The sequence below is a fragment of the Thermobia domestica genome, chromosome 6, assembly GCF_964235325.1.
Source record: "Thermobia domestica chromosome 6, izTheDome1.hap1.1, whole genome shotgun sequence".
NCBI lineage: Eukaryota > Metazoa > Arthropoda > Insecta > Zygentoma > Lepismatidae > Thermobia > Thermobia domestica.
Genome location: NC_137459.1, coordinates 188,312,143 through 188,338,514, shown reverse-complemented (window position 1 = coordinate 188,338,514; position 26,372 = coordinate 188,312,143). Strand labels below are relative to the sequence as shown.

Below are 26,372 nucleotides of genomic sequence, written 5' to 3'. Positions count from 1 at the left end.
CGATAATAAGCGAGGTTCAACAAAGGGTGGCTTATTCGATTAGAGTTTAGTATACGTTTTAGCATCGAGGCTATATGAGACGTGAACTTACAATTTAACGTGGGATCAGAACCACAGGAGTTCCCACTGGAAATCAAACCTGGGTCTTCAGCAACAAAGACGCGTACGCTAACCATATGGACACAAGTGGGTTCAATATTTGGTAATGTGTACATAAAGTTGTGGAATTGCGCTTGTATAATGTTAGTAGTTCTACCTAGGTACTAACATAAATTTTCACAATACTCAGCTTAATAAAGTATCTTTAAAAAGAAAATGTAACTCTTTATGTCTCAGTTCCTGGTTCGAATGAAGAATGGTACAAATTCCAATGACCTTTTTTGGGATCCTACTTTATGCAGTAGATCCATCATAAACTGGGTGTTTGATACGGATATAAACTAAAAACTTACAAATATAAATTTAAGTCACATTCAAATATCTTTAAACTAAAATTGAATGTATACATATGATGTGCCATTTATTAATTCATTTTTATCGTTTGTGTAAGAATCATGTTAGTTCTTTAATACAAGTACATGAATAAAGTTAGCTCCTCTTAATGAAAGTAAGTGGTGGCTGGTCTTTAAATTTAGTGTGGAAAGATAAGTAAAGAACCTGGCAAAATTGAGAAAAGCTATCGTAATTCAGGCCCGTGTTTGGCATCATTGATTGTCTCAAGTGTAGCAGATGGATTCTGTTATATATCAGATATATAGTCTCAAATTGGAGCAGTATTCTTTATGACAAGCTTTGAAGCAGGCAGTGTATCTGTTGAAATAAGTTATTATATTATTATCTGCTAGTAGTAGTAGTAGCAGTAGTAGTAATAGGAATTGTAGCATTAGTAGTAGTAGTACTAGTAATAGTATAGTGGCACTGGTAGGAGTATAGTAACAGTAGTATAGTACTACTAGTAGTTGTAGTAGTAATAGAACTAGTAGTAGCTGTAGCAGTAGTAGTAATTGTAGCATTAGTAGTAGTTGTTGTAGTAGTAATCTGTAAAGGAGGAAACTACAGAAGTGACACCTGATCTTGCGAGACCAATTTGAGAAGTCTTGCGCAAGACGAGACTCGCTACTGTCTCGTTTCGTTCGAGACGGGACCGACTTTTGAATCTGCGAGACAAGACGATTCTTTCTGAAGTCTCGTTCTTTCTCGTCTCGAGTACATCCCTACTAAATGGTGTTCAGAAATACAGACGATCACAATAAATGTAATTTTCGCCCTTATTAATACTACTGCAGTTTAGTGTGAATATATGCAAGTAAAGAAAACTCGACGCGTCAGCAACTAGGGATAGCGTACCTGCGCATTGTGTTTAGTTGGTGATTTAGCTCAGTCGGCAGATACATGATACTGAAGTTAGAAGTACGAGAGTGTCGTTGGTTCGCGCCGATTCTGTCGTTCCAATATAATTTCAAAACTAAAGGAGTTACCACTAAAGAGCATTGTGTGAACAGAGTGCACATTTTAATACGTACGTATGGTACCACCTTAATTTCGTGGCATAGAGGCCTCTTAAGTACGTTGGTCGAACTTTCGTTCGGGATAGACATGACGAAGGTTATAGGCGTAACCTGTAATTTCGGCATTATAGTGGAGCATTTGTAAAAGAAGTGATACCTGTGTGTGTGCGTGTGTATGTTATTCGTTTCATTATTGTTCTCTCTCCTCACATGCAATGTATGGATGTGTGAATTATAACACGTTTAGTGACACATGACATGGGATTGCAACATTGGGATGAGATTGCTCGTTCGTTCATTCACATGTTAAAGCGTCATCCACCTGAACGATTCGTTTATAAGTGACAGGTCTTTAACGGTGACTGATCTGTTGGTAATGATTCTCGGGCTAACAGTAAAATGTCTTTTTTTTTTTTTTTTTTTTTACCCCAAACAGTTTATTTACTTTCGCCGATTATAGCGCCATATTATGCATCGACGGAAAAGTGTTGATGGAACCTTACATAGTTTGGGCCGTAGAATCCAAATCTGCAATTAAAAATTGGGGTTTCCATTTGAAATTTCATAGTTGACCGCACCCCATACCCCAAGTGTTGGTCTAGAGGGTCGAATTTGGTTTCATCAGATAGTTTTTTAATATTACTAAACACGTGTTTTTTTGGTTGTTCGCTCCAAAGTTCAGTTCTCGAGTTATTCCACCATGTCCAGACTTTTGATTCACTATATTATATTTTATATTATATATATATATATATATATATATATATAAAAATTACATTGTGACTATGGATTATTATTACTTTTATTATTAAAGAACACGCAGCTGATAAAATAAAACTTTCTTGATTGATTATCAACACAGTTTTAAAATTGCATAGTGTAATTAGGCAAATATATTCTAATAATTAATAAAGCTAAATGATCTTAGCTTTTTTCGCAGCGTAAAAGTGCAATTACGAAATTAAACTCAACGTAAAAATCCAATGCGCGCTGAATATCCATTAATAATCTCGAATGGGTGCTTGAGTTCCGGAGCACCCTTGTAGTTGGAGCGTATGTGGCCCATACAACATCTGAATTTATCAAAATGTGTTGCATGTGTTGTCTACTAATCGTGCAGTTAAATTTATCGTCTTAATACCAAAAGTTACTATTTTGTATTCAAAAATATACTTTGATAATGTGTCTAAGGAAGGCTATGTTACATAGCCGAAACTGTAACACAAATATATAATCTTAAAATAAATAAATAAATATTATATATATATATACACTGCTTACTGCTTTGGTCAGTTGGAGTTTTATTAGTAATTTTGAATAGAAGCTACAATGAATAATTTACAAGTTTTAGTCTACGTATACACAATTGAGGAAGAAAACCTATCAGTGGAGCACGAGTCCAAGTAAGAGAGCATACATGTCCTGGTTTCAATCCCAGCTATGAGAGTTTGTGGTGGAGAACAATGTATTATTGGTTTCGTAAGTATGAAGTTAGGGCAACAGAGTAATGGTTGGAAGCAAAAACTCGAACATCCTATGTTTATGCTCTTCATATGGTGTTATGAGAAAAATAAATAAAATAAATGAGTGACGCACATGGTGGAATAAAAGAAGTAGGCAAGAACAGGAAGATCGCACAAGAAACTCCGAATACTGTATTTGTTCACCAGAATACTCACATGGTACAACCTAGGATAAAACGAAACATTTAAACATCAGAATGAACATTACAGCCATCTCGACAACCAACTCTTGTCTTGCAAGTTTATGCTACTGTATGTGTTTCAGTTATTATTTTGTAATTTTTCAGTGTAACTTACACTGAAACTTTCACTGTAACTTACAACAAACGTGTCATTGATTCTTCATCATCACTCAATTCAGTCATGCTCATTTCCACTCACCTTCACAGAATTTTCAAGATTCCTGTATTCCATTTTATAAACCCTTCTTGCCACCATTAAACGATTCTTAAATATGAATTTTGGGATAGAACAAGTTACCAAATTGACAACTGGCAACAACCTTAGTTTTATGACTTGTAGTATTGCATATTTATCTCTTGAAGTTTCCGAAAGCTGTTAGCTCAAGGAAACTATATTCGATCTATTTACTATTATTTTTGTTGCTTTTGATGAGAACTATCGCATTTTTAATGTATGATCATGATCACGCCAACACATCGTATTATGCGTACACGTATAACAAAATGGTGAAAATATCAGTAAATACACTAAGAGCCTTTTGTTAAACGTTTAATCAGATGAGAGAGAAAGAAGGAAAAAACAATAACAAAACAGAAAAGTTACTGTAAAGAGTCCAAAGTATTCCAAAATTGGGCTCACTAGCCACTTCACTGATGTCTTATTGTTCTTTCTATTCCCCTCCTTATCTGATGGAAGTTTTAGTAAAAGATTTTAATATTGTTTATAGTGTTTTCACTATTTTCTGACAGATTATTATGTAACAACGTATATAATCAGTGACTGGAGTCCGAATTTGAAAGAAGATATATATGCTACATGCATAAAATACATTAGGCAAACATGTTCTTTGGTTTTAGACCTGGTGTGCAAATGTTAAAAGTTAAAAATTACAAAAATGCCTGAACAACTAAGGAGAGTCAGCACAGGGCAAAATTCTTGGACAAGAAAATTTTATTTCCTTGAGTTTTTCTACCATTTGTTTCAATCTGATCTGATACCAATTTTCGTGGATGGGACTTTGTAGTTTCTAAGGTCTATAGGTAACCATGTTATTCATAATGTTACAAATACCAAGCCATTAATGCATTTTTTTATGTATGTGAGTTAATCTCCTCTCTTACTGACAATCTCCCATTAATTTCTTCTTAAATACGAGACGTATACTGCTTGCTTAAATACTTTCCTGTAACACACTACTTCAAGTACTCGAATAAGCGAACGAAATTAATCACAACCAGTTAAGCAACCAAAAGAATCATGTTGCTTTATTGGTTTTGTTATATAACGGGTTGAACACTACGTTTGTGTAAATATATTTCGCTAACATCGAAAGCTTTAAGAAATTATTCAAGCCTTGTAAGATTCACATTCAAAAAGTCATTATTACTTTATCTACAAATATACGTATTTATCACATTTCCTTCGTATAGCAATGTACTTTTGGATTGAATTAAATCTCATCTAATACACTATTTAATTACACACATCACTGCCCAACATTTAAATGATTAACACGTATTCTTCAAGTTAATATCAATCACCAACAAATGGTTAACTATCACAGGCGACACTTATTTGAGTCCTAAATATTTTCTATCTTAAAGCTATACTACGATTAATAATCATATCAAACTCGTTAAACACAAACTTCAAAATTAGCACCATGACGAATGTTGAGCAAATTGATAAACACCAATCTATATATTACTATACGCAAGGACACATTTTTTATTTATTTACTGTAATATGCGTTAGGAAAATTTACCACGCAGTAATTTGTCTGTCCTTTTAAAGTTACTAGTTGCCGTTACTAGCTAGCTAGTAGAATTTCCATTGGAAAACAAAGGCATCGAAACATTCAAACTTTGTATCACTTAAAAATTACTTAAATACACATTTGCTAAGTTAGAAACAAGGTAGTATTTTGATAGAAAATATTTTTCTGCAAACCTAATAAAAAATATATATTTATTTAAAAAAGTTCCCTACATTTCAGAATATAGAATAATGTAATCAACTAAGTTCTGATAATTCATTAGAGATCCAATATTATAGTTAACGGAAAATTACTTAATTTCAATGAATTCCATATGTAAAATGTGCGACACCCAAGTGGTCCAATGCTTTGACAATCATTCATAGCAAAGGATAAGGCAGTGGAAATGCCAATACACGGATTACTGTGATATTTACACCAAATGTACCTCATAGCTAAAGACAACATTGGCCAGAAAATCAACTTCAAATTCCTTCGAATTTCGAAGTTATTGTTGAAAATTCGAAAGTCATAAACTGTTCATATCTAGAAAACGACTTAAACTACGAGGTCAAACAAAATATGAATATATGTTGTTTAAAGAGTCTTACCAAAAACAAGAAACGATGTATTTCATCTTTCAAATTTCTAGTGAAAAGCGCGTCGAAAATATTCGAATTCAAATATTTTAGCTTTATTTCTGAGTGACCACTTTCTGTTTTTCACCATAGAGGCAGCACCAACCCACCTATAATATATATTGACAATGGTTTGATACTCGCGGTGCAACTTGGTATAAAATGAAAAAAGCCCGACACGCCTAGAAGAAAATGAAATGAAATCTTCGAGTTTTACGTCCCACGGTTATGCCGGTTAGGCTAACGGAGACTGTGATGATGAGTAATGAACGAAATGGTGGAATGAAGAAAGTGGGAGGAAACGGAAGAGCCCCGAGAAAACCTACGCACACGGTGTTTGTCCACCACAAAGTTCACTTGGCGGGGGCTGGGATCGAACCCGAGACCCCAAGCACCAAAGGTGAACGCTCTACCAGAGCCACCGCGGCCACACGCCTGGAAGATATGCAACCCACTTTACGTCATAACTTTTTAGCCAGCCCGAATGCTATCAGAAGCAAGAGATTGTAGAGTTTGAATTTCTTACTCGTCATGAACTCTCTACATGGCAGTATAACTCTTATAATCATACCTCTTCGAGAAACCGCGTGAGAGCGCTAGTGCCGCTGAATATAATCGAACTGTCATTTATCTACTGTTACGTTTTTGTCTAAGTTGCGCACTGGCAATTCGAAATGAAATCTTTAAGTTTAACGTCCCACGGTTATGCCGGTTAGGCTAAAGGAGACGGTGATAATGAGAGATGAGTGAAATGAAGAAAGTGGGAGGAAACGGGAGAACCCGGGAGAACGAGCACGGTGTTTGGCCACCACAAAGTCCACATGGCGCGAGCTGGGATCGAACCAGGGACCCCAAGCACCAGAGGTGAACGCTCTACCACTGAGCCACCGCGCCCCTTCACTGGCAATTCAAATAGTGTTAGTGCTGCAATTATAGGGCTGGAAAGGGAACAGCAGGTTTCGGATATGTGTGTATCTGTCATGACGTAGTAAAAAACACTATAAGTCGCAGACTGTTCGCAAGAAGAGCTCATAACAATTGATAAGCTAAGGTGGCAACGAAACTACTATACTGTTAACCATTTGGTACTGATCTTTAAAGGAAAATATATTCGGCACGGCAGCAGGTCGAATAATGAGTACGAACGAAAATCATACCTTAGATAAATATAAATAAATAAATAAATAAATAAATAAATAAATAAAATAAAAAACACAGTTGCCTCTATGTAAGCCATTAACTGATTATACTTCGACTGATTATATTGTAGATACTTTGGAGCCATATACTGGGGCCACATGCAATCACAAATGATGCAACAATAGTAAAATGTGTTTCAAGATCCAAACTGACTAGCCATTTTCTTTGAAAAATGAAAATGAGTTTTACGTCCCCCGCTTATGCCGGGCAGGCTAAAGGAAAACTAGAGATTTTAATAGCACAAGGTGATATTTATTGTGTGAATCGCGGCTTTTGGGATACAACTGAATATTTGAAAGAAAGAGGATTTACGATTTTAATGCCTACACTAGCTTGACTACGGCTGAGGCAAACTTTTCCGTTATTACAAAAACTCGCTGGGTTGCTGAGGCCGTTCACGATATTCTTGGACAAGTATTGTCTTCTACGTCACCAGCGGGACTCCATGTTACTCCCTCAAGTTGGATTGTTATGCCGGATAGCTTCTTTTTTACATAATATTTTTGGTAATCGTCTTAATTCTGACGATGGCCTCGACAAGGAAGTTCAACAAATGGAACGACAGCACATTGCAGAGAACACATTAGGATTAGAAGTAGAAAAGCATCGTTGGACAGGAATACACTTTCTTTCGCAGAAGTCACACCTGCGGACATCCTGGACTTCCCGGAGTTGACCGAAACAGACCTAAAAATTCTCTTTATAGGTTACTATCAGTTGTCCCAGGCAGTTTCCTACTCAGCTGAAATGATGAACGAGAGTCCCCTTCGAGGCTAAGCAGTTAGCGTACGCGCCTTTGGCGTGGAAAACTCGGGTTCTATTTCGGGCGGGAGCTCGTGTGGTTCGGATTCCACGTTAATCAGTAGATCCACGTCGCATGTTGCCTGACTGCTGAAAGGGATGTTAAACTGAAAATCAACTCAACTCATGCAATGATGAATGAAGATAACAGCATCAATCTCCACTTTCTGAAAGAAAATACCCATACCGTTAAATTCGAGGCACCGTCTCAACATATTAGTAGGAAGACATACAGGTGTTATGTTGATTTTGTTCCAAATACAATAGGGTGTTCGGGTCTAAAGCCATATTACTGTGAACGTTCACATGGGAATCGAACAGTTAGATGATGTTCATATGTCGCTATAAACATCTATTACCTTCCACGTGCTCGATACTTTGCTAAGATTGTTCGACCTACAGAGATTTTAAGTAAATTGTGTGTTGCCGGTCTTGTCACTCCAGTAATAAACGCACACAGTGATGAAAATTGAAGGTTACACATACCGTGACCTTCATTTTCCTTGTAATGCTTTCTAATACAGGAAAGACATTGCAAAACATTTGAAATATTTTTGTATTATCATAATCTTGTGGATTACAAAATTTTGTATATTATATATGGGCATACATCCTATGTAGGGATAATCAACATTTTTTTTTTCTGTAAATTACGATTTGAAATATTGGTATCCTACTAAGGCAGACTGAAAATCAATGAAACTGTTTCTGGTCTCACGCTGTTTCTGAGAGAGGTACGATTATGAGAGAGATATTCCGACGCAAAACCATTCATGACAAGCCAGAAACTCAAACTCAACAATCTTTGACTTCTGACAGTATTCGTACCGGCCAAAATATTTATGGCGCAACATGGGGTTGCATATCTTCCAGGCGTACCCAATTTTGGTTCTCCTCATTTCACACCAAGTTGTACCACGTTTATCAAACCATGGTCAACATATATTATAGGGGGGTTGGTGATGGTTCTATGGTGGAAAACAGAAGGTGATCACTCAAAAATAAAGCTAAAGTATTTGAACTCGAATATTTTCGACGCGCTTTTCCCTAGAAATTTGAAAGGTGAAATATATCGTTCCTTGTTTTCGGTAAAACCCTTTAAACAAAGTATATTCATATTTTGTTTCACCCTCATAGTTTAAGTTGTTTATTAGATATGAACAATTTTTGATTTTCGAATTTTCATCAATAACTTCGAAATTCGAAGGAATTTAAAGTTGATTTTCTGGCCAAAGTTACCTTTGGATATGAGGTATATTTGGTATAAATATCACAACAATCCGTGTAAGGACACTTTTCATTGCTATATCCGGCTATACCCTTTAGCTTATTTCTTTCTCGAAAACCTTTCCTGTTTTTTTTTTTTTTTTTTTTTTTTTAATTTTGTAGGAATCAGTTGTGTTCAGGAAGATTTTACACACGTAATATCATCTTAACCTTCTTCTTGACAATGTATCCTTTGGGATACATAATGTTTTTTAATATTTTTGCTTACTTTGTGACTACCTATTCTCTTGGCAATGTATCCTATGGAATACATTACGTCACAGCCTTGTCTGAATAAAACATGTAAATAAAGTGTCCAATTATGTTTGTTTTAGAACTATTTGACACGGAAATCGCATGCCGTATTTTTTCTGAGCAACGCAAGTCTTCTTGCCAATAAAAGGGTTAAATATTAACATTATAAGCAACGCTGCTTATGTAAGGATGAACTCATAGTATTAATGTTACACCTAGTCACGAAACGATGTCAAATAAGATTTACAATGTGGACTAACTGAATTATGTATTCTAATAAAAATAATTTTCTGAAATTACTATAAACAGATTTGTGTATTGTCTTCGATATACACTCATGTCCAAAATTATTGTCGCATATCTATAACTGTCTCCTTGTAGGAATATAATTTGATAATTTTGCAGGGTACTTTTAATACTGATACTATGTGTATAATCGAGAAATGTATATTTGTGGTAAAATTCATAGGAAAAGAATTATAAATACGAAAATTAGAATGAGTGAAACAAAATGTTGCTAAATGGACAAGAAAGTTTTATTTTCGTTTTATTGTACTAATTTACTGCTCTTTTGACATGAAATTTGCCACATACGTGTCTTTGCCGATTATAAAGATACTAACATTATAAGAAATACCGGGCGAATTCGTTATCAAATTATGTTCCTCCAACGACATATTTATAGACATGCAACAATAATTTTGGGCATGAGAGTACGTATGAAATCTTTCAATAATGACAAAATCATTAAAGTTCAACAATCGAACACCCGCAAAGCAGCACCGGAAAAAATAAAGAAAAAAAGCTTCTGTATTTCTAGTACATCGATCTGTAATTTCTAACACTCGTTTCCACCAACCAATTCATCTACCAAAATCAATAAAGCCAGTTGAAAAGGCACGTTATGTGTTGTTATATTGACTCTTATTAAATTATTCGTAAGTTGTAAAATAAGTACGAATATTTGAAAAATCTCCCTCTGATAGTTATTCATATATTTAGATGAATCGGAAATTGATATAATTTGAAAACTAAATATCATTAAGGGTAATCCGGAACACTCCACCTACCACAACTAAAACTCAATATTACAATTCCTTTTTAAAAATCAATTTTTCGTTCAAACCTGGCTAGTACATAATCCAAGTCAACGATGGTTCTGTGTTATCTATTTTCTGAGTGAGCTGAAAAACCTTGATGAACCTACAAATATTACGTCAAATATACATCACTGAAAATATAGAAATGAGAACTGAAAAATTTGATTCAATAGAGCTTCTTTGTCATAATAGGCACTGTCAAATAATTTCTGAGTTTTAACATCACAGTAAGTTTCTTCTTGAGCTGTATTAGGCTGCGTAACAAATTCAACGTAAACTTAATTTTAAGAATATACTGCTCCTGAAATATGAAAATCAGGGAAGGGAAAACCAATTCTTCAGGAACATGTCTGCTACATTAAATGCAATCAAAATACACCGAACTAGTTCCAGTATCCAAAATAATTTTATTTTAGAATTAAAAATTGTAATGCACACATCAAAGCAATAACGAACAACGTATATAACAGGACAACTTATGGGAATGATTACTTTATCAAAGTATTTTAATCTGATCAAGAACAGACAAGTTGAGAGCAGGACAGAAAGTCCTAACTTCCAGTGAATAACACAATCTTATAAATAACGACCATTAATTATACTGCTGCCCTAGGACGCTTATAATCTTGATGCATAAAAAGCTATTGTGCTCTACTCTCTATGATGTACTAGTATCTGTTTTTGAAGCCAGGTCTAAGTGGTAGGATACTTAAAAATTATATACGAGTGAGCAAATTAAAAGTAGGAACAAACCTACCTGTCATTCTCTTCAATCAACGCCAACCTGTATAGCTTTTACACGAACATAAATAGTTAACACAAAAATGTATCCACCAACTAGGACTGGCGAAAGATGAAATTTAGGACCTTCCGCAGCAATTTAGCAACATGCACTAATGAGCCCTGTTTTTGACAGATTGAAGCAAAGCTTGACCAGCTGAACAAAGAATACAATACACCTCAACAATGAATGTGTTATCTTATCGTTCTTGCATGGTGCATGATAATTATAATTTTTAACATTTTCATCACACTCATAAGAACATACATCATTTTAAACTAAAGAACACTTAATCATTTACAAATATAAATCACAATTAAACTTGCGAAATGAATGAATGAAAACAGAAGAACAACGTTGCACATATATAAAGAAGCGAAATATGTTGACCGATAAATATGTGCAACTTTAAACTTGGCCTTTTTCTTGCAGTTGTGATCAAGTTTCACTACTCAGTTTGTAGTGAAAAGGATAAAAGTAACATCTCTGAAATGCAGTGTGAAATATTGGGAAACTTTCTGCCCAATAAACAAAATCCAACATTTCCCTGAGATTGGTCCTTGTCTCCGCTTCACTTTCGAAAAATCAAATTCTTCACCGATTCCACTTGAAAAATATAAAACACATCAACACTATGGTCATTATCATCGTAATCATAAGACGACACATTGATTGAAACTAAATAACACCTAATCCTTTACAAATATACGTCATAATTTAAATTGGAAAACGAATAAAGCCTTTGGATTTGTGGATCGATGTCATACTACCACTTAATCACAATTTACTGTTAGTGCAACGCAAGATCAAGAAGATGGCCAGAGAACAGTACGATAGGTCTAGCAAATACGAAATTTCGCAAGTCATTGTTACTCATATATACTTGTGTTGTAATATTCTGATAATTTTCAAAACGTCATCTACATTGGGTATAATACGACGATCACACAGCATCATATATTTTAAAATATCTTCATCATCTATAACAAATATTCCTGTATTTGCCGTTCCTTCATCTTGGTTGTATATACCATAAATCTTTGACACATGTGCATTTTTGTCTGCGATGAGTGGAAAATTGATTGATTCACCAAGCCCATTCTTGCTACGGTTAGTGTAAATCCTGCAATTAAATATACATATATAGATATATACCTGTATGTGAACTTCAATCTGAAATTTTTAAATGCATGTTCAACGTAACTTACAAACATTTTCTCAACAATGTTATAACATTCGACTCGAGGTTGAGTGTGAGTGCGGCAAATTACTGGCTAGTACTGTAGATATTAACCGAATTTGCAAACCAATCAGTGTTTTCAAAAGATAATACTAGAATTAGAATACATAAAATATCTTTCTTAACTAAAATGAAAGGATACTAATTAATAAACATTATTTCCAATTCTATTAGAGTTAATCCTTACACTGTAAAATGCCTGCACTGATATTATATTCGAAATTAATACATACACAGCAACTGCATTTGGAAGAACATCTGAATTATTGAAAAGCGTACCGGGTCCCGCGTTGGAAACTTACATTAAGGGTTGAAAATCTCCCCTTTTTCACGTTCTCACGTATGACGTGCAGCATCTGTCTATAATAATCAGGCGGCTACCTCTAACAAGAAGAAATTAATTCTAATTTTAATTAAATTTAAAGTTTAGTGGTGTGGATTAGAATTAAGCATTCTTTACAGCAACGAAGTTATATGAGACGTAGAGCTATAGCTTAACGTAGGATCCGAACCACATGAGTTCCCTCTGGGAATGGGAACAGTAATCGGGTCTACCGTGCCAAAGACACGTCGATAGCCACATAGCTACGATGAAGATCTTATTGAACTTAAATTATTTTATCATATTATTACTAAAGTATTTACGTATTCCTGTTTCAGTTCCAAGGAGAGAAATTTCAAAATGTTATTAGAATAAGGAAAACAGGAACGCTAAACGCTATTTTGTCAGTTGTTTTGCTGACCCAAACTGAGCTGGCGGCCAACTGCCATATTTACCGATACTTAAGCGCCACACTCTCGTTTTCGAACGAACAAATAGAAGAAAAAAAGTTATACATTATATATATATATATTTGAAAATCCTGAAATACGGGCAATAACTTCATCAGAAGAAATGCAAGCCAGAGTATTCGAAAGTTTTTTTTTTTTTTTTTTTTTTTTTAAATTAAGACCAGTCAAGAATAAAGTATTGTATTTACTCCATTCTTCCCGATGTTTAGAGTTCCATGACAACTTTAGTAAAGCTCATTCGGTTTTGACAAATTATGTTTCTTTTTTCTTCTTCCTCCATAATTCTCAATGCTTGGGATTAAAATTAGTGGTAAATTTAGCTTCCTGACGTGATAAGACAACTACTTCTCTCCTCCTATTAAAATATAATTCACGATATCTTTTGTAAAAAATATCAGATTTCCATACAATATGGCGCACATTTTTAGAGTTTCACAATCATTTCCATTACTTGGATTTAAAATCAATCGAGAACAAGAAAGCGAAATAATTTCCTTGGCTTTTTTTTTTTTTTTTTTTTTTTTTTTTTTTTTTTTTTTAAATATGTTATGGTAACTTTCGTAAAAATTATTCGATTTTGACAGAATATAGTGTACGCGTTCATAGAGGTTTTCACATAATCACTGCTTAGAATTGACGTCAGTCAAATAAAAGGATTCATTACCCCATCACTACCATGACTTTAAAAGAGGTTTTATAACTTTCGTTAAAAATTTAACTTCAATTAATATCGTCAAATTTAAGTAAGATTGAACTAACCAAGTGAGATGAGATAAATGGCTATCGCAGGAAACTCCGAACACCGCAGTATTGAGTTTTCTGAACTCTGGAATCTTATTGGAAAAGCAATGTATCAATGACGCAGATTCCGCTAAACTGAAAAAAAATATATATATATTAATAATAATAATAATAATAACAATAATAATAATAATAAAGAAAATTGGTGCTTGGCAAGAATTTTTTTTACATAAACAGTAATGATTAACAACAGAAATTGTGGGATTTGGTCGAAAAATTTGATAATCCATAAAAATCAAATCCTAATCCTAACTAGATATAAAACTATATGAACTGACATAAAATAACGGATACTTTCGGTTGACGTGAAAATTTGAAATGATTGTGGCATGATTGTAGTTTTTCCGGGACTAATCCATAGGAAAATTGCCAAAAGTGAATATTTTTAATTTTTAGGAGGTCTAAAGGGTTGATGAAGAAATTACCCATGTTATTTAAATGTTTTTTTTTTTTTAATAGTTATAATCTCATATTTTGGGTACTTGGAATTGGAATAAAAACTTGAAATTTGATATGCTTGTACGTTTTCGTTAGCGTTACCTACGTAAATCACCAAAAATAAGAATTTCCAACTGTAGAGTGTTTTTTATGGGGAACTGAAAGATCCTTCCCATGTCCCATGTCTTCTACACTCCAAAATGTTTAGGTACTTCTGGGAGGATTGGAATGATGAAATTTGACATGATAGTACTTTCGGGACTACCCCATGGGACAGTTGCCAAGAGTGATTATTTTTTATTTTGAGGGGTCTAAAGGGGGGATGAAGAAATTCCCATATTATTTAAATGGGTGTTTTCTTGGGATACAAAACCTTATTTTTAGATAGTTGAAATAGGAAAATAAACTATAGGATTGTGGGTTCAAGAGGTGCGAGGCAGTAGGCCGAGTAAACATTGGGTCTGGGGGCAAAGCATCCAGCTGGCTAAATTCAGGAAACTTCAAGAGCAAATGCACGAAGTTCGCAATGCAAATTTCTTGATGCAAAGGTTAATACATAAGAGACGCGAGGCTGCAGGCCAAGGAAACGTGGGGGTTTGGGGCCGGAGACTCCAGCTAGCCAAAGGCTAGTCGTTATATAAAGGCACTTGAAATGATAATGTGCAAAACCATACCTTCTCTCCACCTACTTGGGTTTCCTTTTCCATTTATCTTTGTTCAAAAACTTTATGCTTACATTGTTAATAATAATTACAATGAATAAATTATTTTGAGGAAAGTGCATCGGAAAAATCAAAAAGTACAATGAGGATTACCTTGTTCTTAGACCACATCCCTCAATTCTAATATTACAAAAGATCATTTTTATCAGGACAATTGAGAGAGACAAAAACGACCTACAGAAATATGAAACTATCAGTTCATACTTACAGTCAAACTATCTAGCACCATAATAACACTAATTTGAACTGATTTAATACAATACTGGAATTACTTGATAACAGGTTGTTAAAAAAGAAAACTAGTAAAAGCTGCTGACTAACTCACTCTATGGCCTATGAATCCCAAAAGTTCAATGCAGCATTCGAACACCAGCACTCCATTGATTTCTGTCTTTAGCCAACTGGATACAGTTTCTACTTTGTATCCCTATTTCTATTGATAACTGCTTCAGGTCTCAAACTTACTCGTTAAGTCAAGAAGGTACGTCATAGTCTAACTACAAGATTCCCTGAGATAAAGTCCCCATTGAATGCCAATACTCATATTGCTTACTTCTCAGGTGTCAAAATACCAAGAGCAAATACGAGTTCACTCTATAAGTTTGTTTCGGGGAGAGGGAGGAGTGTTAATCTCTACATTTCACAGCTATACACAAAGTTATTATGGAATCCTTCAAAACCTATGAATTTTCATTAAAAAATGCAAAAGAATACTAAGATTCGGAGAAAAATTGCAGAAATAAACCTTGTGCACAAACTGTCAATATGTTTTAATGAAATCCGCTAACAGTAATCATGTCTACAATTTCTTCAAGTTGAAAATTTGAAACTATACTTTTGTGAAACTACAAAGCTTGAACATTTGGATCAGATGCACTTTGTGGAACGAAAGAAGATTCTGCCGTCGGGAAAAAGAAATCTGGATTAGAAACAGCATCAAAACAATATTTAAAAACAACTAGAGTAGTTCTCAGAAGCTACAGTTCACGAAATCTTTACAGTTTCCCAGTATTCACGAGAAAAATCCTTATTTGCACGGTCACCATCTGTAGAGATGACTAGGCATATTCCTAAGCTAGTTAAATAAATAATCAAACATTAAAAAAAAAAAAAAACTGCGAATAGCTTGTGAAAGCTTCTTACACAACAGTAACGTGCACATGTATAAAGGTTGCACATGTTTAGGCAAGCCTTTGATCTACTGACTCCTGCGGAAAAAGGCTTTTTCTGAGATAGCCCTTTTGCAAACGAGTTTTTTGAATTTTATTTTTCTACACCTAACCACCGATGGTTTAAATAGCCACACAAAATTTCGTTGGCATCACTTGGCCATATTAGAAAACGTAAAACGGAAATTCATTTCTCGCGCAAAATTTAGTCTCACTAGCTTCGTTTTAATAAATAATAATAGTCAATAAATATGTTAATGTAACGGTAACAAGAAAAATCACCAAGGAAATATAAGAATAACACTAGTTCCTACAAACCATTCTATTACCACAACTAATACAGAAGAAAAATCTACGAAAATATTTCGACGAATATAATGGAAATCAAATATAGACATCTAGTTGGACAGAACACTGGTCTGCATGGAAAATACGTGTAGGGTTTTGAGTTCTACTGGGGAAGTCTAGTGGAGAAGCAAGATCGAGCAAGAAAACAGTAAGGTAATATAAAGAAAACAGGTCTCGGAGGTGGATTGGCCCATCAGAACAGGAACTAATGCTTAGAAGTTGCTTCTGTGGCAATGAACCCTCGGGATCCTTAAGCCATTGAGTTAACACAGAGACCGGACACTAGTGCATTAAATGCAAAAAACAATTACTTTCTTACTCTTGATCATAAACATTCGCATTAGACGATATATTTTGAAATTGAAATACAAACACTTAGACACACTGAACAAAATAAGTGGGAAAGACAATTTGCAAGATTTAATTATTATAAACCTGATCATGGCCTCTACTACATAGCATGAACATTGAATATTAACTAACCAGTCTACAGCAGAATCTTCTTACACACTAAGTAGTAAGTTTCAGTGTGTGTTAACTTTCGATCCTGGGTTAAGATCGAATATAACTCGGAGATCCGTTTGTTAATGTTGAGATCATATGTACAACTCTGAGTCAGATTCAGGTACCATGGAAATGTTTGTCGTTCAACAATTTAGTGATTTTTAAAGTAAATATCTGATTTACAAATACTGACGTTCAGATTCATTTCTTATTTGTTAAAATATCTACGAGAAGCCTACCTTTAGAATATAACAAGTGCACGTTGTCATTTCATTGTGCCAAATATGATTTAGAATATGTCTAAAAATCCTGAGTTTCTAGACTCAACTAGGGAATAAACTCCTGGTTCTCTAAGTGTTGACGAAAGTATTTAGTTGCTGTACAACCAATATAAAGGCTGACTCATTACATTAATGACAGTAGGAAACAACCGAATGTTCTACACACCAGATTCTCTGTAGGTGCGAATTCAATAACACATAAAGAATGAAAAAGTGAATGAAAGTGAGTGAGTGAAAAAGTGGAAGAGTCCCGGTCCAGTCATTCACTTTTTCACTCTTTGTAAGTTGCTGACTCATTAGCTGAACCTTCGTACGACTTTTACAGCAAACTAATAATTTGTACTCAAGATTATTTGAAAAAAAGGAAGAAATTAAGTTACTTCAAACTTTTTGTTACTTAAGACAACTTCCGATACACATAATCCATGCCTTTATGAAGAAACTGAACCAATGTATGTTGTGAGTGTGTGCGTGTTTAAGAACAGATCTTGAAGCATTGTTAATAAATTATTAAAAAGCTGAAAATATTAATTTGGTCCTGTCTGTACGAGATTTGCTGAATGACTACAGCCACTTATGCTGTGGTCTTGTTTGCCAGCTTAAGTTATTTTACATGAAGATAAAATCAAACAAACAAGTGTTCATAATTGGAATGAGATCTCTTGTTAACCAGGTTGTTGATGTAGACATTTTTACAGCTATTTCATTATAAATGAACTGACAATTTAACAATTCTACTATATACAATAGTATTAAGTTCTGAAAGTTCTGTAGACATTAACATCTTAGACTGTTCTCCTTTGCGTCCACAGGGCTCTTACATTGTCAGTATATAGAGACAAATCGTTAAATCGTAAGTTTTCTTTTCTTTCTTTTTTTTTTCAAGAAATCACCGTGAAAATTTTTCTACATCAACAAACAGTTTATAACAACAGATCTTATTCCAATTTTGAATCCGTGCACCAAAAGTGCAAAATGTGTTTATAAAATCATTTGATCTTCATGACAGTGATAATCTCCTGAACAAAAATACAGCAGAAGTGGCCTAAACCGTTCAGGAAAACTCTTTACAGACGCAGTGAACGGAGTTAGTGTGTGTTCCTTTATCTTTATAATAATTTAGTGTATGTTGTTAATACATCCTACAATGATTTTGGGAAATGACATCAAACTCAAAATCAACATGTGTCTAAGTACTGGAAACGTGGCGGCAGGATGATTTTCAAAAAGTGATTCCGTAAAAGCTTACAATTGTCGTAGCTATATTCTAAAACGTTTATCGTGTTTACTTTGATACTTCTTCACGTAACTCATTGTAGGACTAGTGTTTGTAATAACATGTATTCATGAAACTAATCCTAACGAAGCATTCAAAGACACATCATACACATCCACATTTAAATTTTATAGAAAAATATTATAATACTTACAAATCCTGTTCATAGAAGATAAGTACTTTGTACTGTCCCTGGAACTGCGCCATTTCTAGAGTCTCAATATGATGCTCAACTAAGGCTGTACAAGTTCCTATTTTGGGAGCAAGTCGCGAGATTTTTGTATTCAACACTGAACTACCTTTGAAGAGAAAACAAGTAACTTGAGAAAATATAGCCAATTTTCAAACATTTCAAACTGATTTTATTGATCTAACAAGTAATGTAGAGTATTAATAAATAACATTTCAAAACGGTGATGGATTTAAGTTTAGTGTCCCGTTCAACAGTGAGGGTATTTGAGAAGTGGACCTTAATGTTGGATCCGAACCACAAGAGCTCTTGCTAGTAATCCAACCTGGGTCTCCCACGCCAAGGGCGCGTTCGCTAACCATATAGACAAGAGAGAGGAAGACCTTTCAAGAAGCAACCAGTCACTCGAAGACAATCACAAAAAAATGTTCAGAGGAGAGAAATTTTATTTACTTCACGTTACTGGCAGAAGACATAATCAAGCAAACAAAACTATATGCCATTTTGAAGAATAAATCTCCTTAGATCAAACGATTGTTTCCAACGATGCTAAATGTAACTAACTTGGAAGCTACCTCACCTCAGCTAAATTCTAAAATTGAGAAGTTTTTTTTTTTTTTTTTTTTTTTTTAATTTGCTAAAATTTTTAACATGTGAATGTTACCCATATTATGATGTGACTTTTTCTTTTTTTAAAACAAAAGTTGGTTTTTATCACGTTTATAACATGCTGAAAATTTTCAAACCTAACTATCTCCTGCGCAAAAGTTACAGCAAAACTAGCTTTCTACACGAAAATAGTTTTCTTGCATAATAAAGTCTGGTGAGAACAAATAACATGCATTAAAGGAAATTGATAATAGCCGTATTTTATTAACAAAGCACTTCCTTTCTTTTGTTATTGAGAATGTTGATTTCTTGTATTGAACAGTTCAGTTCATAGATGTTGAAGTTGCTGTGAATTGGGTATGGAATATTAGCAACATTTGTCAGCTGTAGAACGAGGAAATGTAGTAAAGAATGTAAGAAAGGAAAGACTAACGGTATGAGGTATACATAACCTAATACAAAGGAACTCATTACCTGCAATCATTTATCAGAAGAACAGATGACCAAACGAGCAGGTGATGGCTGCTTTGTTTCCGAACTTGCTTATGAAAATATGGACGATTCAGAAAGCTTCTGTATCTCGGTTGAACAAGATGTATTGTTTCTTAAATATATGATGGTTCATGAACTGAAGAGATTAATTGTTGATCCTGATGATGCTCACTGTGCTAAACAGGTATCCGTATAATATTATATAAGACGACAAGAGAATGTTTTTTTCAAGATACATTAGGCGCATCTCATTATAGGCTTGGTCTCATCGCATGGCATTTTTTAAGAACCGTCGAAGAACTCGACAAACCAACGAACAAAATGTGATCAAACCTTAAGAATTACAAAAGCAGGGAAAAGCACTATAGCAGAAATAAGCGCAGATATTTTCCACCTGAGCTCAATATTAATATTACGTATAAGTGCTTCTGTAAAGCACGATTAGAAAATGAAGAAATAAGGACTCACTCTCAAAATTTTAATGGTCAATTCTACTTCTATTAATATAACTATTTAACCTATCTTATACTTGTAATGGTGTGCACTTCATAATTTAAAACTACAGCAAAATATTCCTATAAATAACGGCAATTCTTACGCTTAATACACTTAAAATGCAGTATAAGTACTTAATTTTTAAAATACAGTTTACACACTCAAGAAAAAAAAAAAAAAAAAAGTTAAAATCATTAATAACCATATTATTAAAATATAAAATATTGCCTGAAATAACACGAGGTGAGAACTGCTGACATGTCATTAGATTTTAACATAGTACTAATAATTACAAAATTTAACCTGTAACTAAACACTGTTAGTTTAGGATGTTTATTAAATGTTGACATATTTGGAATAATTTCTAGAATATTCTACCACTTTACACCAAATGCTCCCTTCTCATAATCCAGGCACTTCTTTGCACACGAAAGTAGTAAATGTTACCGGTTCCAAACGGAAGACTAATCAATTAAAATCTAACTTTTGAGCATCCACAATTTCTTTTGAAATACAAAATACAATAAAACCTGTCTTCAATGGACCCTTTATTAAACGGAAAACTGTCTTAAACGGAAATATTTCACGGTCCCATGAATTTTGGAGAACAAAACGTGTAAAAAGTCCCTTCATTAAGCGGAAACTGTGTTATGCGGACAACGGAAAGAAACATAAACCTTTAACGGAAAATTCTGAGTTCCGGACTACAGCGTTTAGAAAATATTTAAACATTTTGTGAGACATATACATTACTGTCTGCGATAAAATGTTCGTTCTTTTGTCAAATATTTCTGGACAGTATTGACCTTCCCCAACCACTACTCATATTCACCCCCACAAACTGTCCTTAATCCCCGCAACTTAATCAAGAATCATACGGAATGTCGGAAAGAAGAAAACGAGATAGAGGAAGAAGAGGAATACGATACCCAGTTCGAAGAAGAGTGTAGAATAAATACATATCAAGATGCTCTCAGAAGTTTAAAGGAACTGCAAAAATTTGCCTCACGGAAAAATGATTCTGATTCACTTAGTATAATGTCTCAGGTTAAAGTGTATGCGGAAAGTCAAGCAGCCAAGCAGCAATGTACACAGAAAACCCTGTTTGGCTATTAGAGAAATAAAGAAAACATGTGCATAGTATATTTTGTATTCATTTTAATTTTTTGTGTATTTATTCGTAGAAGAAAGAAGTACTGTAATCAAACAATGTACGTACAGCAATATATTTTCTCAGTATGCCCCTTTATAAGCATTTTTTTTAAGGAAAGGTTTACCTCCACTAAGCGGAAACCTGACTTTAACGGAAATTTTTGCAAGTCCCGCTCGATTCCGCTAAAGACAGGTTTCACTGTACTATAAATATCCGGAGCAAAGTCCATAAAGTCAAGTAGAGGTTTGAGCTTGGTTGAATACAATAAATTATAGGAAGAGTTTACTTGAACTAGATTGCCATCAGTGACTTAACTCGTTCTGACGGCAAAACATGAGAATTTCGCTGAATGTGACAAAGAGGAGCAGAGAGAAGACGACGACGGAAGCTCTACTTATCCAGCTCTCTGCTCACTCACACCCTCTATTTGATAAATTCGTAAAACTTGCACTGTTACTACCTCTAACACGTTCACAACAAAGCAAACTATTCAATTAATTCGTACTTTATTTACTTAATACCCTGTTACTTTCCCGAAACGTTTGTACTGTAAACATATTTGTTTCTTTTCTTTAAAATATTTAACTCTCTTTCAAAAATACTACTTTTTTCATATATACTAGAGACAATTACGTAACAATGCAATGGAGTACGAGAAGCTCTGTGGTAATAAATGATGGGAGGCAGTTTTATAATTTTTTTCAGTGTTACTATATTAACACACTAAGATAGTCCAATACAAAAATGAAATCTTAAATTTACGCTAAATGAGAGATTCTGCACGTAGGTGAACGTTTCACAGCAAAAAAGCAAGCACTATATCTTCAAGTAAAGTGACTCATTCATCAATGCCCAGGCCATTGAATTATAGCTAGAAACGTGGAATTTGGACAGAAAACTCAATTTGTCACGAAAGCAATGGATAAGAAAGTAGATTTTTGAAATAGTGTGTATCTAAAGGAATATGGTATAACGATCAATTTTATATTGACGGAAACAGAGTATCTCACGAATCCCCGAGATTAAGCAGATAAAACTGTATATCACCTCTTCATTAAAACAACTCAACACGTATTTTAACGTTATTAAAAATTCCGTTCTTATAGTGAAAAAGAGGGCAATTTCAATAGTATTCAAATTTCTGACTCTTCATTCTGAAAATGGTGGGCGGCGGTGACAGTGTATTGCAAATACAAAGATTTGCTGAACTTGGAGGTGTGAATCTTTGTATATAAACTCTTTGCTGGAGTGAACAGGTGTAACGTTTTCGAAAATACCACTATTTAAGAGAAGATATTCTTCAATGTTAAAATTTTCCGATTCTTTATTCAGAAAATAACCAATGTAGGGATTCGTTTAATTTAAAGGTGTGAAATTCGATATATAAACTCTTCATTAAAAATGAGAAAACACGTGGTGTAGTGCTTCCGAAACCTCGCTTCTAAAACAGGAAAATTACTACAATATTCATATTTAAGATTTCATATTCATTAAACGTAATTCATGCCGTGCGAAGAACGGGCACTTCTGCTAGTTTCATATTGTGAAGTGACTGTGTATTAAAAGTAACTGTGAATTTAATTCATTAAATTCGATTATTTTATTAAATTACTTTATTAACGAAAGAATCATGAACTCTTGAAAACTTATCGGAAGAAAACTTTGATCAGGACTGTACATTTTCAGACACCTGTTGTAAACGCATTTTTGTTAAATAAACTCGACTAGCTTCCTTCTTTCCTTTCCGCATACCTTCAAGCACAGCCTGACACTTCCCGAATCATTGGACTCTTAGGTCATCATTCTGCAGCCAAACAAAACCACGAGGAACACAACAACAAGGGGTGTTCGACACACGATCAAGATAGGTGCAGGATCATCGGAGACAAACAGATCTCACCATTGGAGGACGACCGACTCCATAAGTCAAGAGTACCATTCTGTCGGCTCATCGCCGCAGACACCTTTAAGTTTGTTACCAGAGTAGTGGAATGAAGATGTGGGAAAACATCATTGGAAACGCATGAAGACGAGAGAACTCGACGCCCCTTCCAGATCAACAGGATAAAGATCCAGGTTTTGACTGTCTCCAGTTATCCAGGCTGCTCCATGGAAAACATTCATCGTTCCAGATGACTAGGACGACGCCAGCCTCGTTGGATCTATCAGGATAGTACTCATTCCTTTATCTAAGTTAAAACCTTTATCTTTCTCTTACCTTTCCCACAATTAGTCATTTTTCAAAATTAGAAACATTTTGAATTTCATTAAATTCAACCATAATCTTACAGTTAAGTACCGTGTTGTGCATCAGTTCCATCCCCATTTGGTTGCATTTATTTATTACGTATTCTGAGCCACAACTGATGGCACAGCACCGGCACAATATATATTTGAAAAAAAAAAAAATATTTATAATGTCATGATCATTCACCTCTTAAATGAATGATTAAATATTTAAACTTTTAAGGAGAGCATAGGTGGTACAGAAAATGTTACATTGGAAACATAAATGAAAGACTGCGAAATGTTTTGTTACTGACAAACAGTTAGCACAAGTTTCAAAGAATTTCTTTTAATTAGGTTAGAGTACAGTATGTGACAGTTTAACATAAGTCGTTGCATTATTAAACCTGGAAATTTGATTTCACTTCGATGAAATTGTGTTGTAAATGTTTTACTTACTGCCTTTCTCGCTATAAAAATAGTCACTAATAACCCTTATATACAAGTAAATATTGTATTTCAGATTCAAAATTGAATTAATCGAGTTTATTAAACACCACAAGTTTATTTCAAAAACGACATAACTCAAAAATCGCCCTTATTGACTTATGGGAAAAATGAAAGCTAATGTTGATGTCTATCTCTGGTAAAAATTTCACAGATGTGATTTTAAAACTGAGCGCTAAAGACTACTTTGTGTTGTTCTTCCTCCCATTTGTTTCCATTGCGTTTCGAAACTTTAAACGCTTCTCCTGAAAAGTTACGAATTTTGAGTTATGTCGTTCTTGAAATAAACAGGCGAGTTTAACTTTATGTATGTAAACCTGTACATTTAACGCACGTAAATCCTTACATTCATCCTTAAATCTGTTTTCTTTAGTTGAAACTTACTTTAGCTTTCTCGTAAATGAAAACGAAACATCCACCCCATTTTTGGACTTCTATCTAGATAAACTATGCTACTCATAAGTACAGGAAGTATTATAGAACAGCTACGCTCATCTATCAGAGCAAAAACGGTAAGAGATAACGAGAATTTGTTGTCTGATATGGATTCAGCGTCCAATCAATAGGTTTATTCTCCGTCGTAGAATTCTATCACTTCTGGTTTCATTATTGATCGCCATAGAGCTAAATAAGGTAACAGGTAGCAATGTAGATGTAGATTCGGCACCCCAAGAACAGACATCATTTCCATCCTTATCACTTTGCTGAAACCGGATGCGATTGAAATCAAGTAGAATTTCCGGTTACAATATCTACACCCCTAAGAGCAAAATCGGTAAATAGACGGGGAAGGGGGGGGGGGGAACGAGTTTCAGAAATCTTTTTAGGACACAAGAATAAGTTATATATCAGCTCACACCCCTCTATTGAAATCGGAAGTAGTACAAATAAACTATCATTGTGGTATTGATTGCCATAAAATACAAATGGTGATAAACGGCAAGAAACTTTGATATAAATTTTATTGTCCCAATAAAACATTAGAACTCGACTCTATCCCTCCTTTTGTAAGCGGAAAGCAGATTTCTGTACTTTCGGTTCGAAAGTTAATAGCCATAGAGCAAGAATAAGATATAGCAAATTTTTATATGAATTCAGTGTCCTACGAATAAGCTTTATCTCCGATCTTACTCCTCTATTCAAACTGGGAGTGTCACAACTTTGGAGAAAATATATAGAACAGCAACATATGAATATGATGGAGACTCCATTTGCGGATTTTTCTCCACAATAAAAGTATGGAATTGCACGTCATGAAATTTTGTTTACTTCACAATATAATCGAAACAAACGAATAGTTTTAATGTAATTTGAATCGCACACTCTAACCGTTTTTTTTTTTCCCATTACACTGAGAATTGTTAAATAAAGAAATCCAGTCTTTGTTACGTAGTTTTGGAGAGTGGTGCCATATGGAATTACACCATCCAACCTCCAAAACAGTTTTGTATTACTCTCTCAAAAGCTACATTCCAGTTACAAAATAATTTTTATATGTCTTGTATGAAGGAATTTTGTTTTATAAAATTCTGAATATTTTGTATTGGCATTGAAAATAATAATAATAATAATACAAAACTGGCTCAAAAGTTATATATGAATGCTGTGTAATCAACTAAGTCTTTTAGACATACCAGAAGTGGCACAAATCAGCCACTTCAAGTTTAACGTTAATCGTCATAGAGTAGAAACCGTAACAGATAGTGAAGAGCTGTTTTCTGTAATCGATTAAGCGTCTAAAGAATATATTTAATTTCCATTCTAATCTCTCTGTTAAAACTGGAAGTGGGAGAAAGTAACAACTTCTGGTGTTCAACGATTGTTAAAGAGTAAAAACAATAGTAGATAGAGAAGCAGTTTCCGGTAGTCAGTTAAGCGTCCTAAGAATAAATTACGTCTTCACCTTAACTCTCTACTAAACCGAAGTGGTAGAAATCCACAACTTCCGGTTTCGATGATCTACATAGAACAAGAATGATACCAGATAGCGAGAAACAGTCTATCGCAATAGATTTAACGTTATAAAAATACGTGCTACATTATCTCTTAATCCTGTGTTCAAACAGGAAGTGACAGAAATCACCACTTCTGCTTTTAATGGTGATCGTTATAGAAAAG

The 26,372-nt window shown here is 34.3% G+C and overlaps 1 protein-coding gene across 2 annotated transcripts in view; it reads right to left on the bottom strand.

The window, feature by feature from the left end:
* Positions 1–10,617: 10,617 nt before the first annotated feature.
* Positions 10,618–26,372, bottom strand: part of LOC145688366 (uncharacterized) — a 335,311-nt gene continuing 319,556 nt past the window's right edge. For both annotated transcript variants that reach the window (XM_081762515.1, XM_081762516.1), the window contains 3 exons: positions 18,737–18,881; positions 13,803–13,919; positions 10,618–12,134 (listed from right to left, as the gene is read on the bottom strand). In XM_081762515.1, the coding sequence (XP_081618641.1) occupies positions 11,885–12,134; positions 13,803–13,919; positions 18,737–18,881 (512 nt within the window). In that variant the 3' untranslated portion in view covers positions 10,618–11,884. The remainder of the gene's footprint in view (positions 12,135–13,802; positions 13,920–18,736; positions 18,882–26,372) is intronic.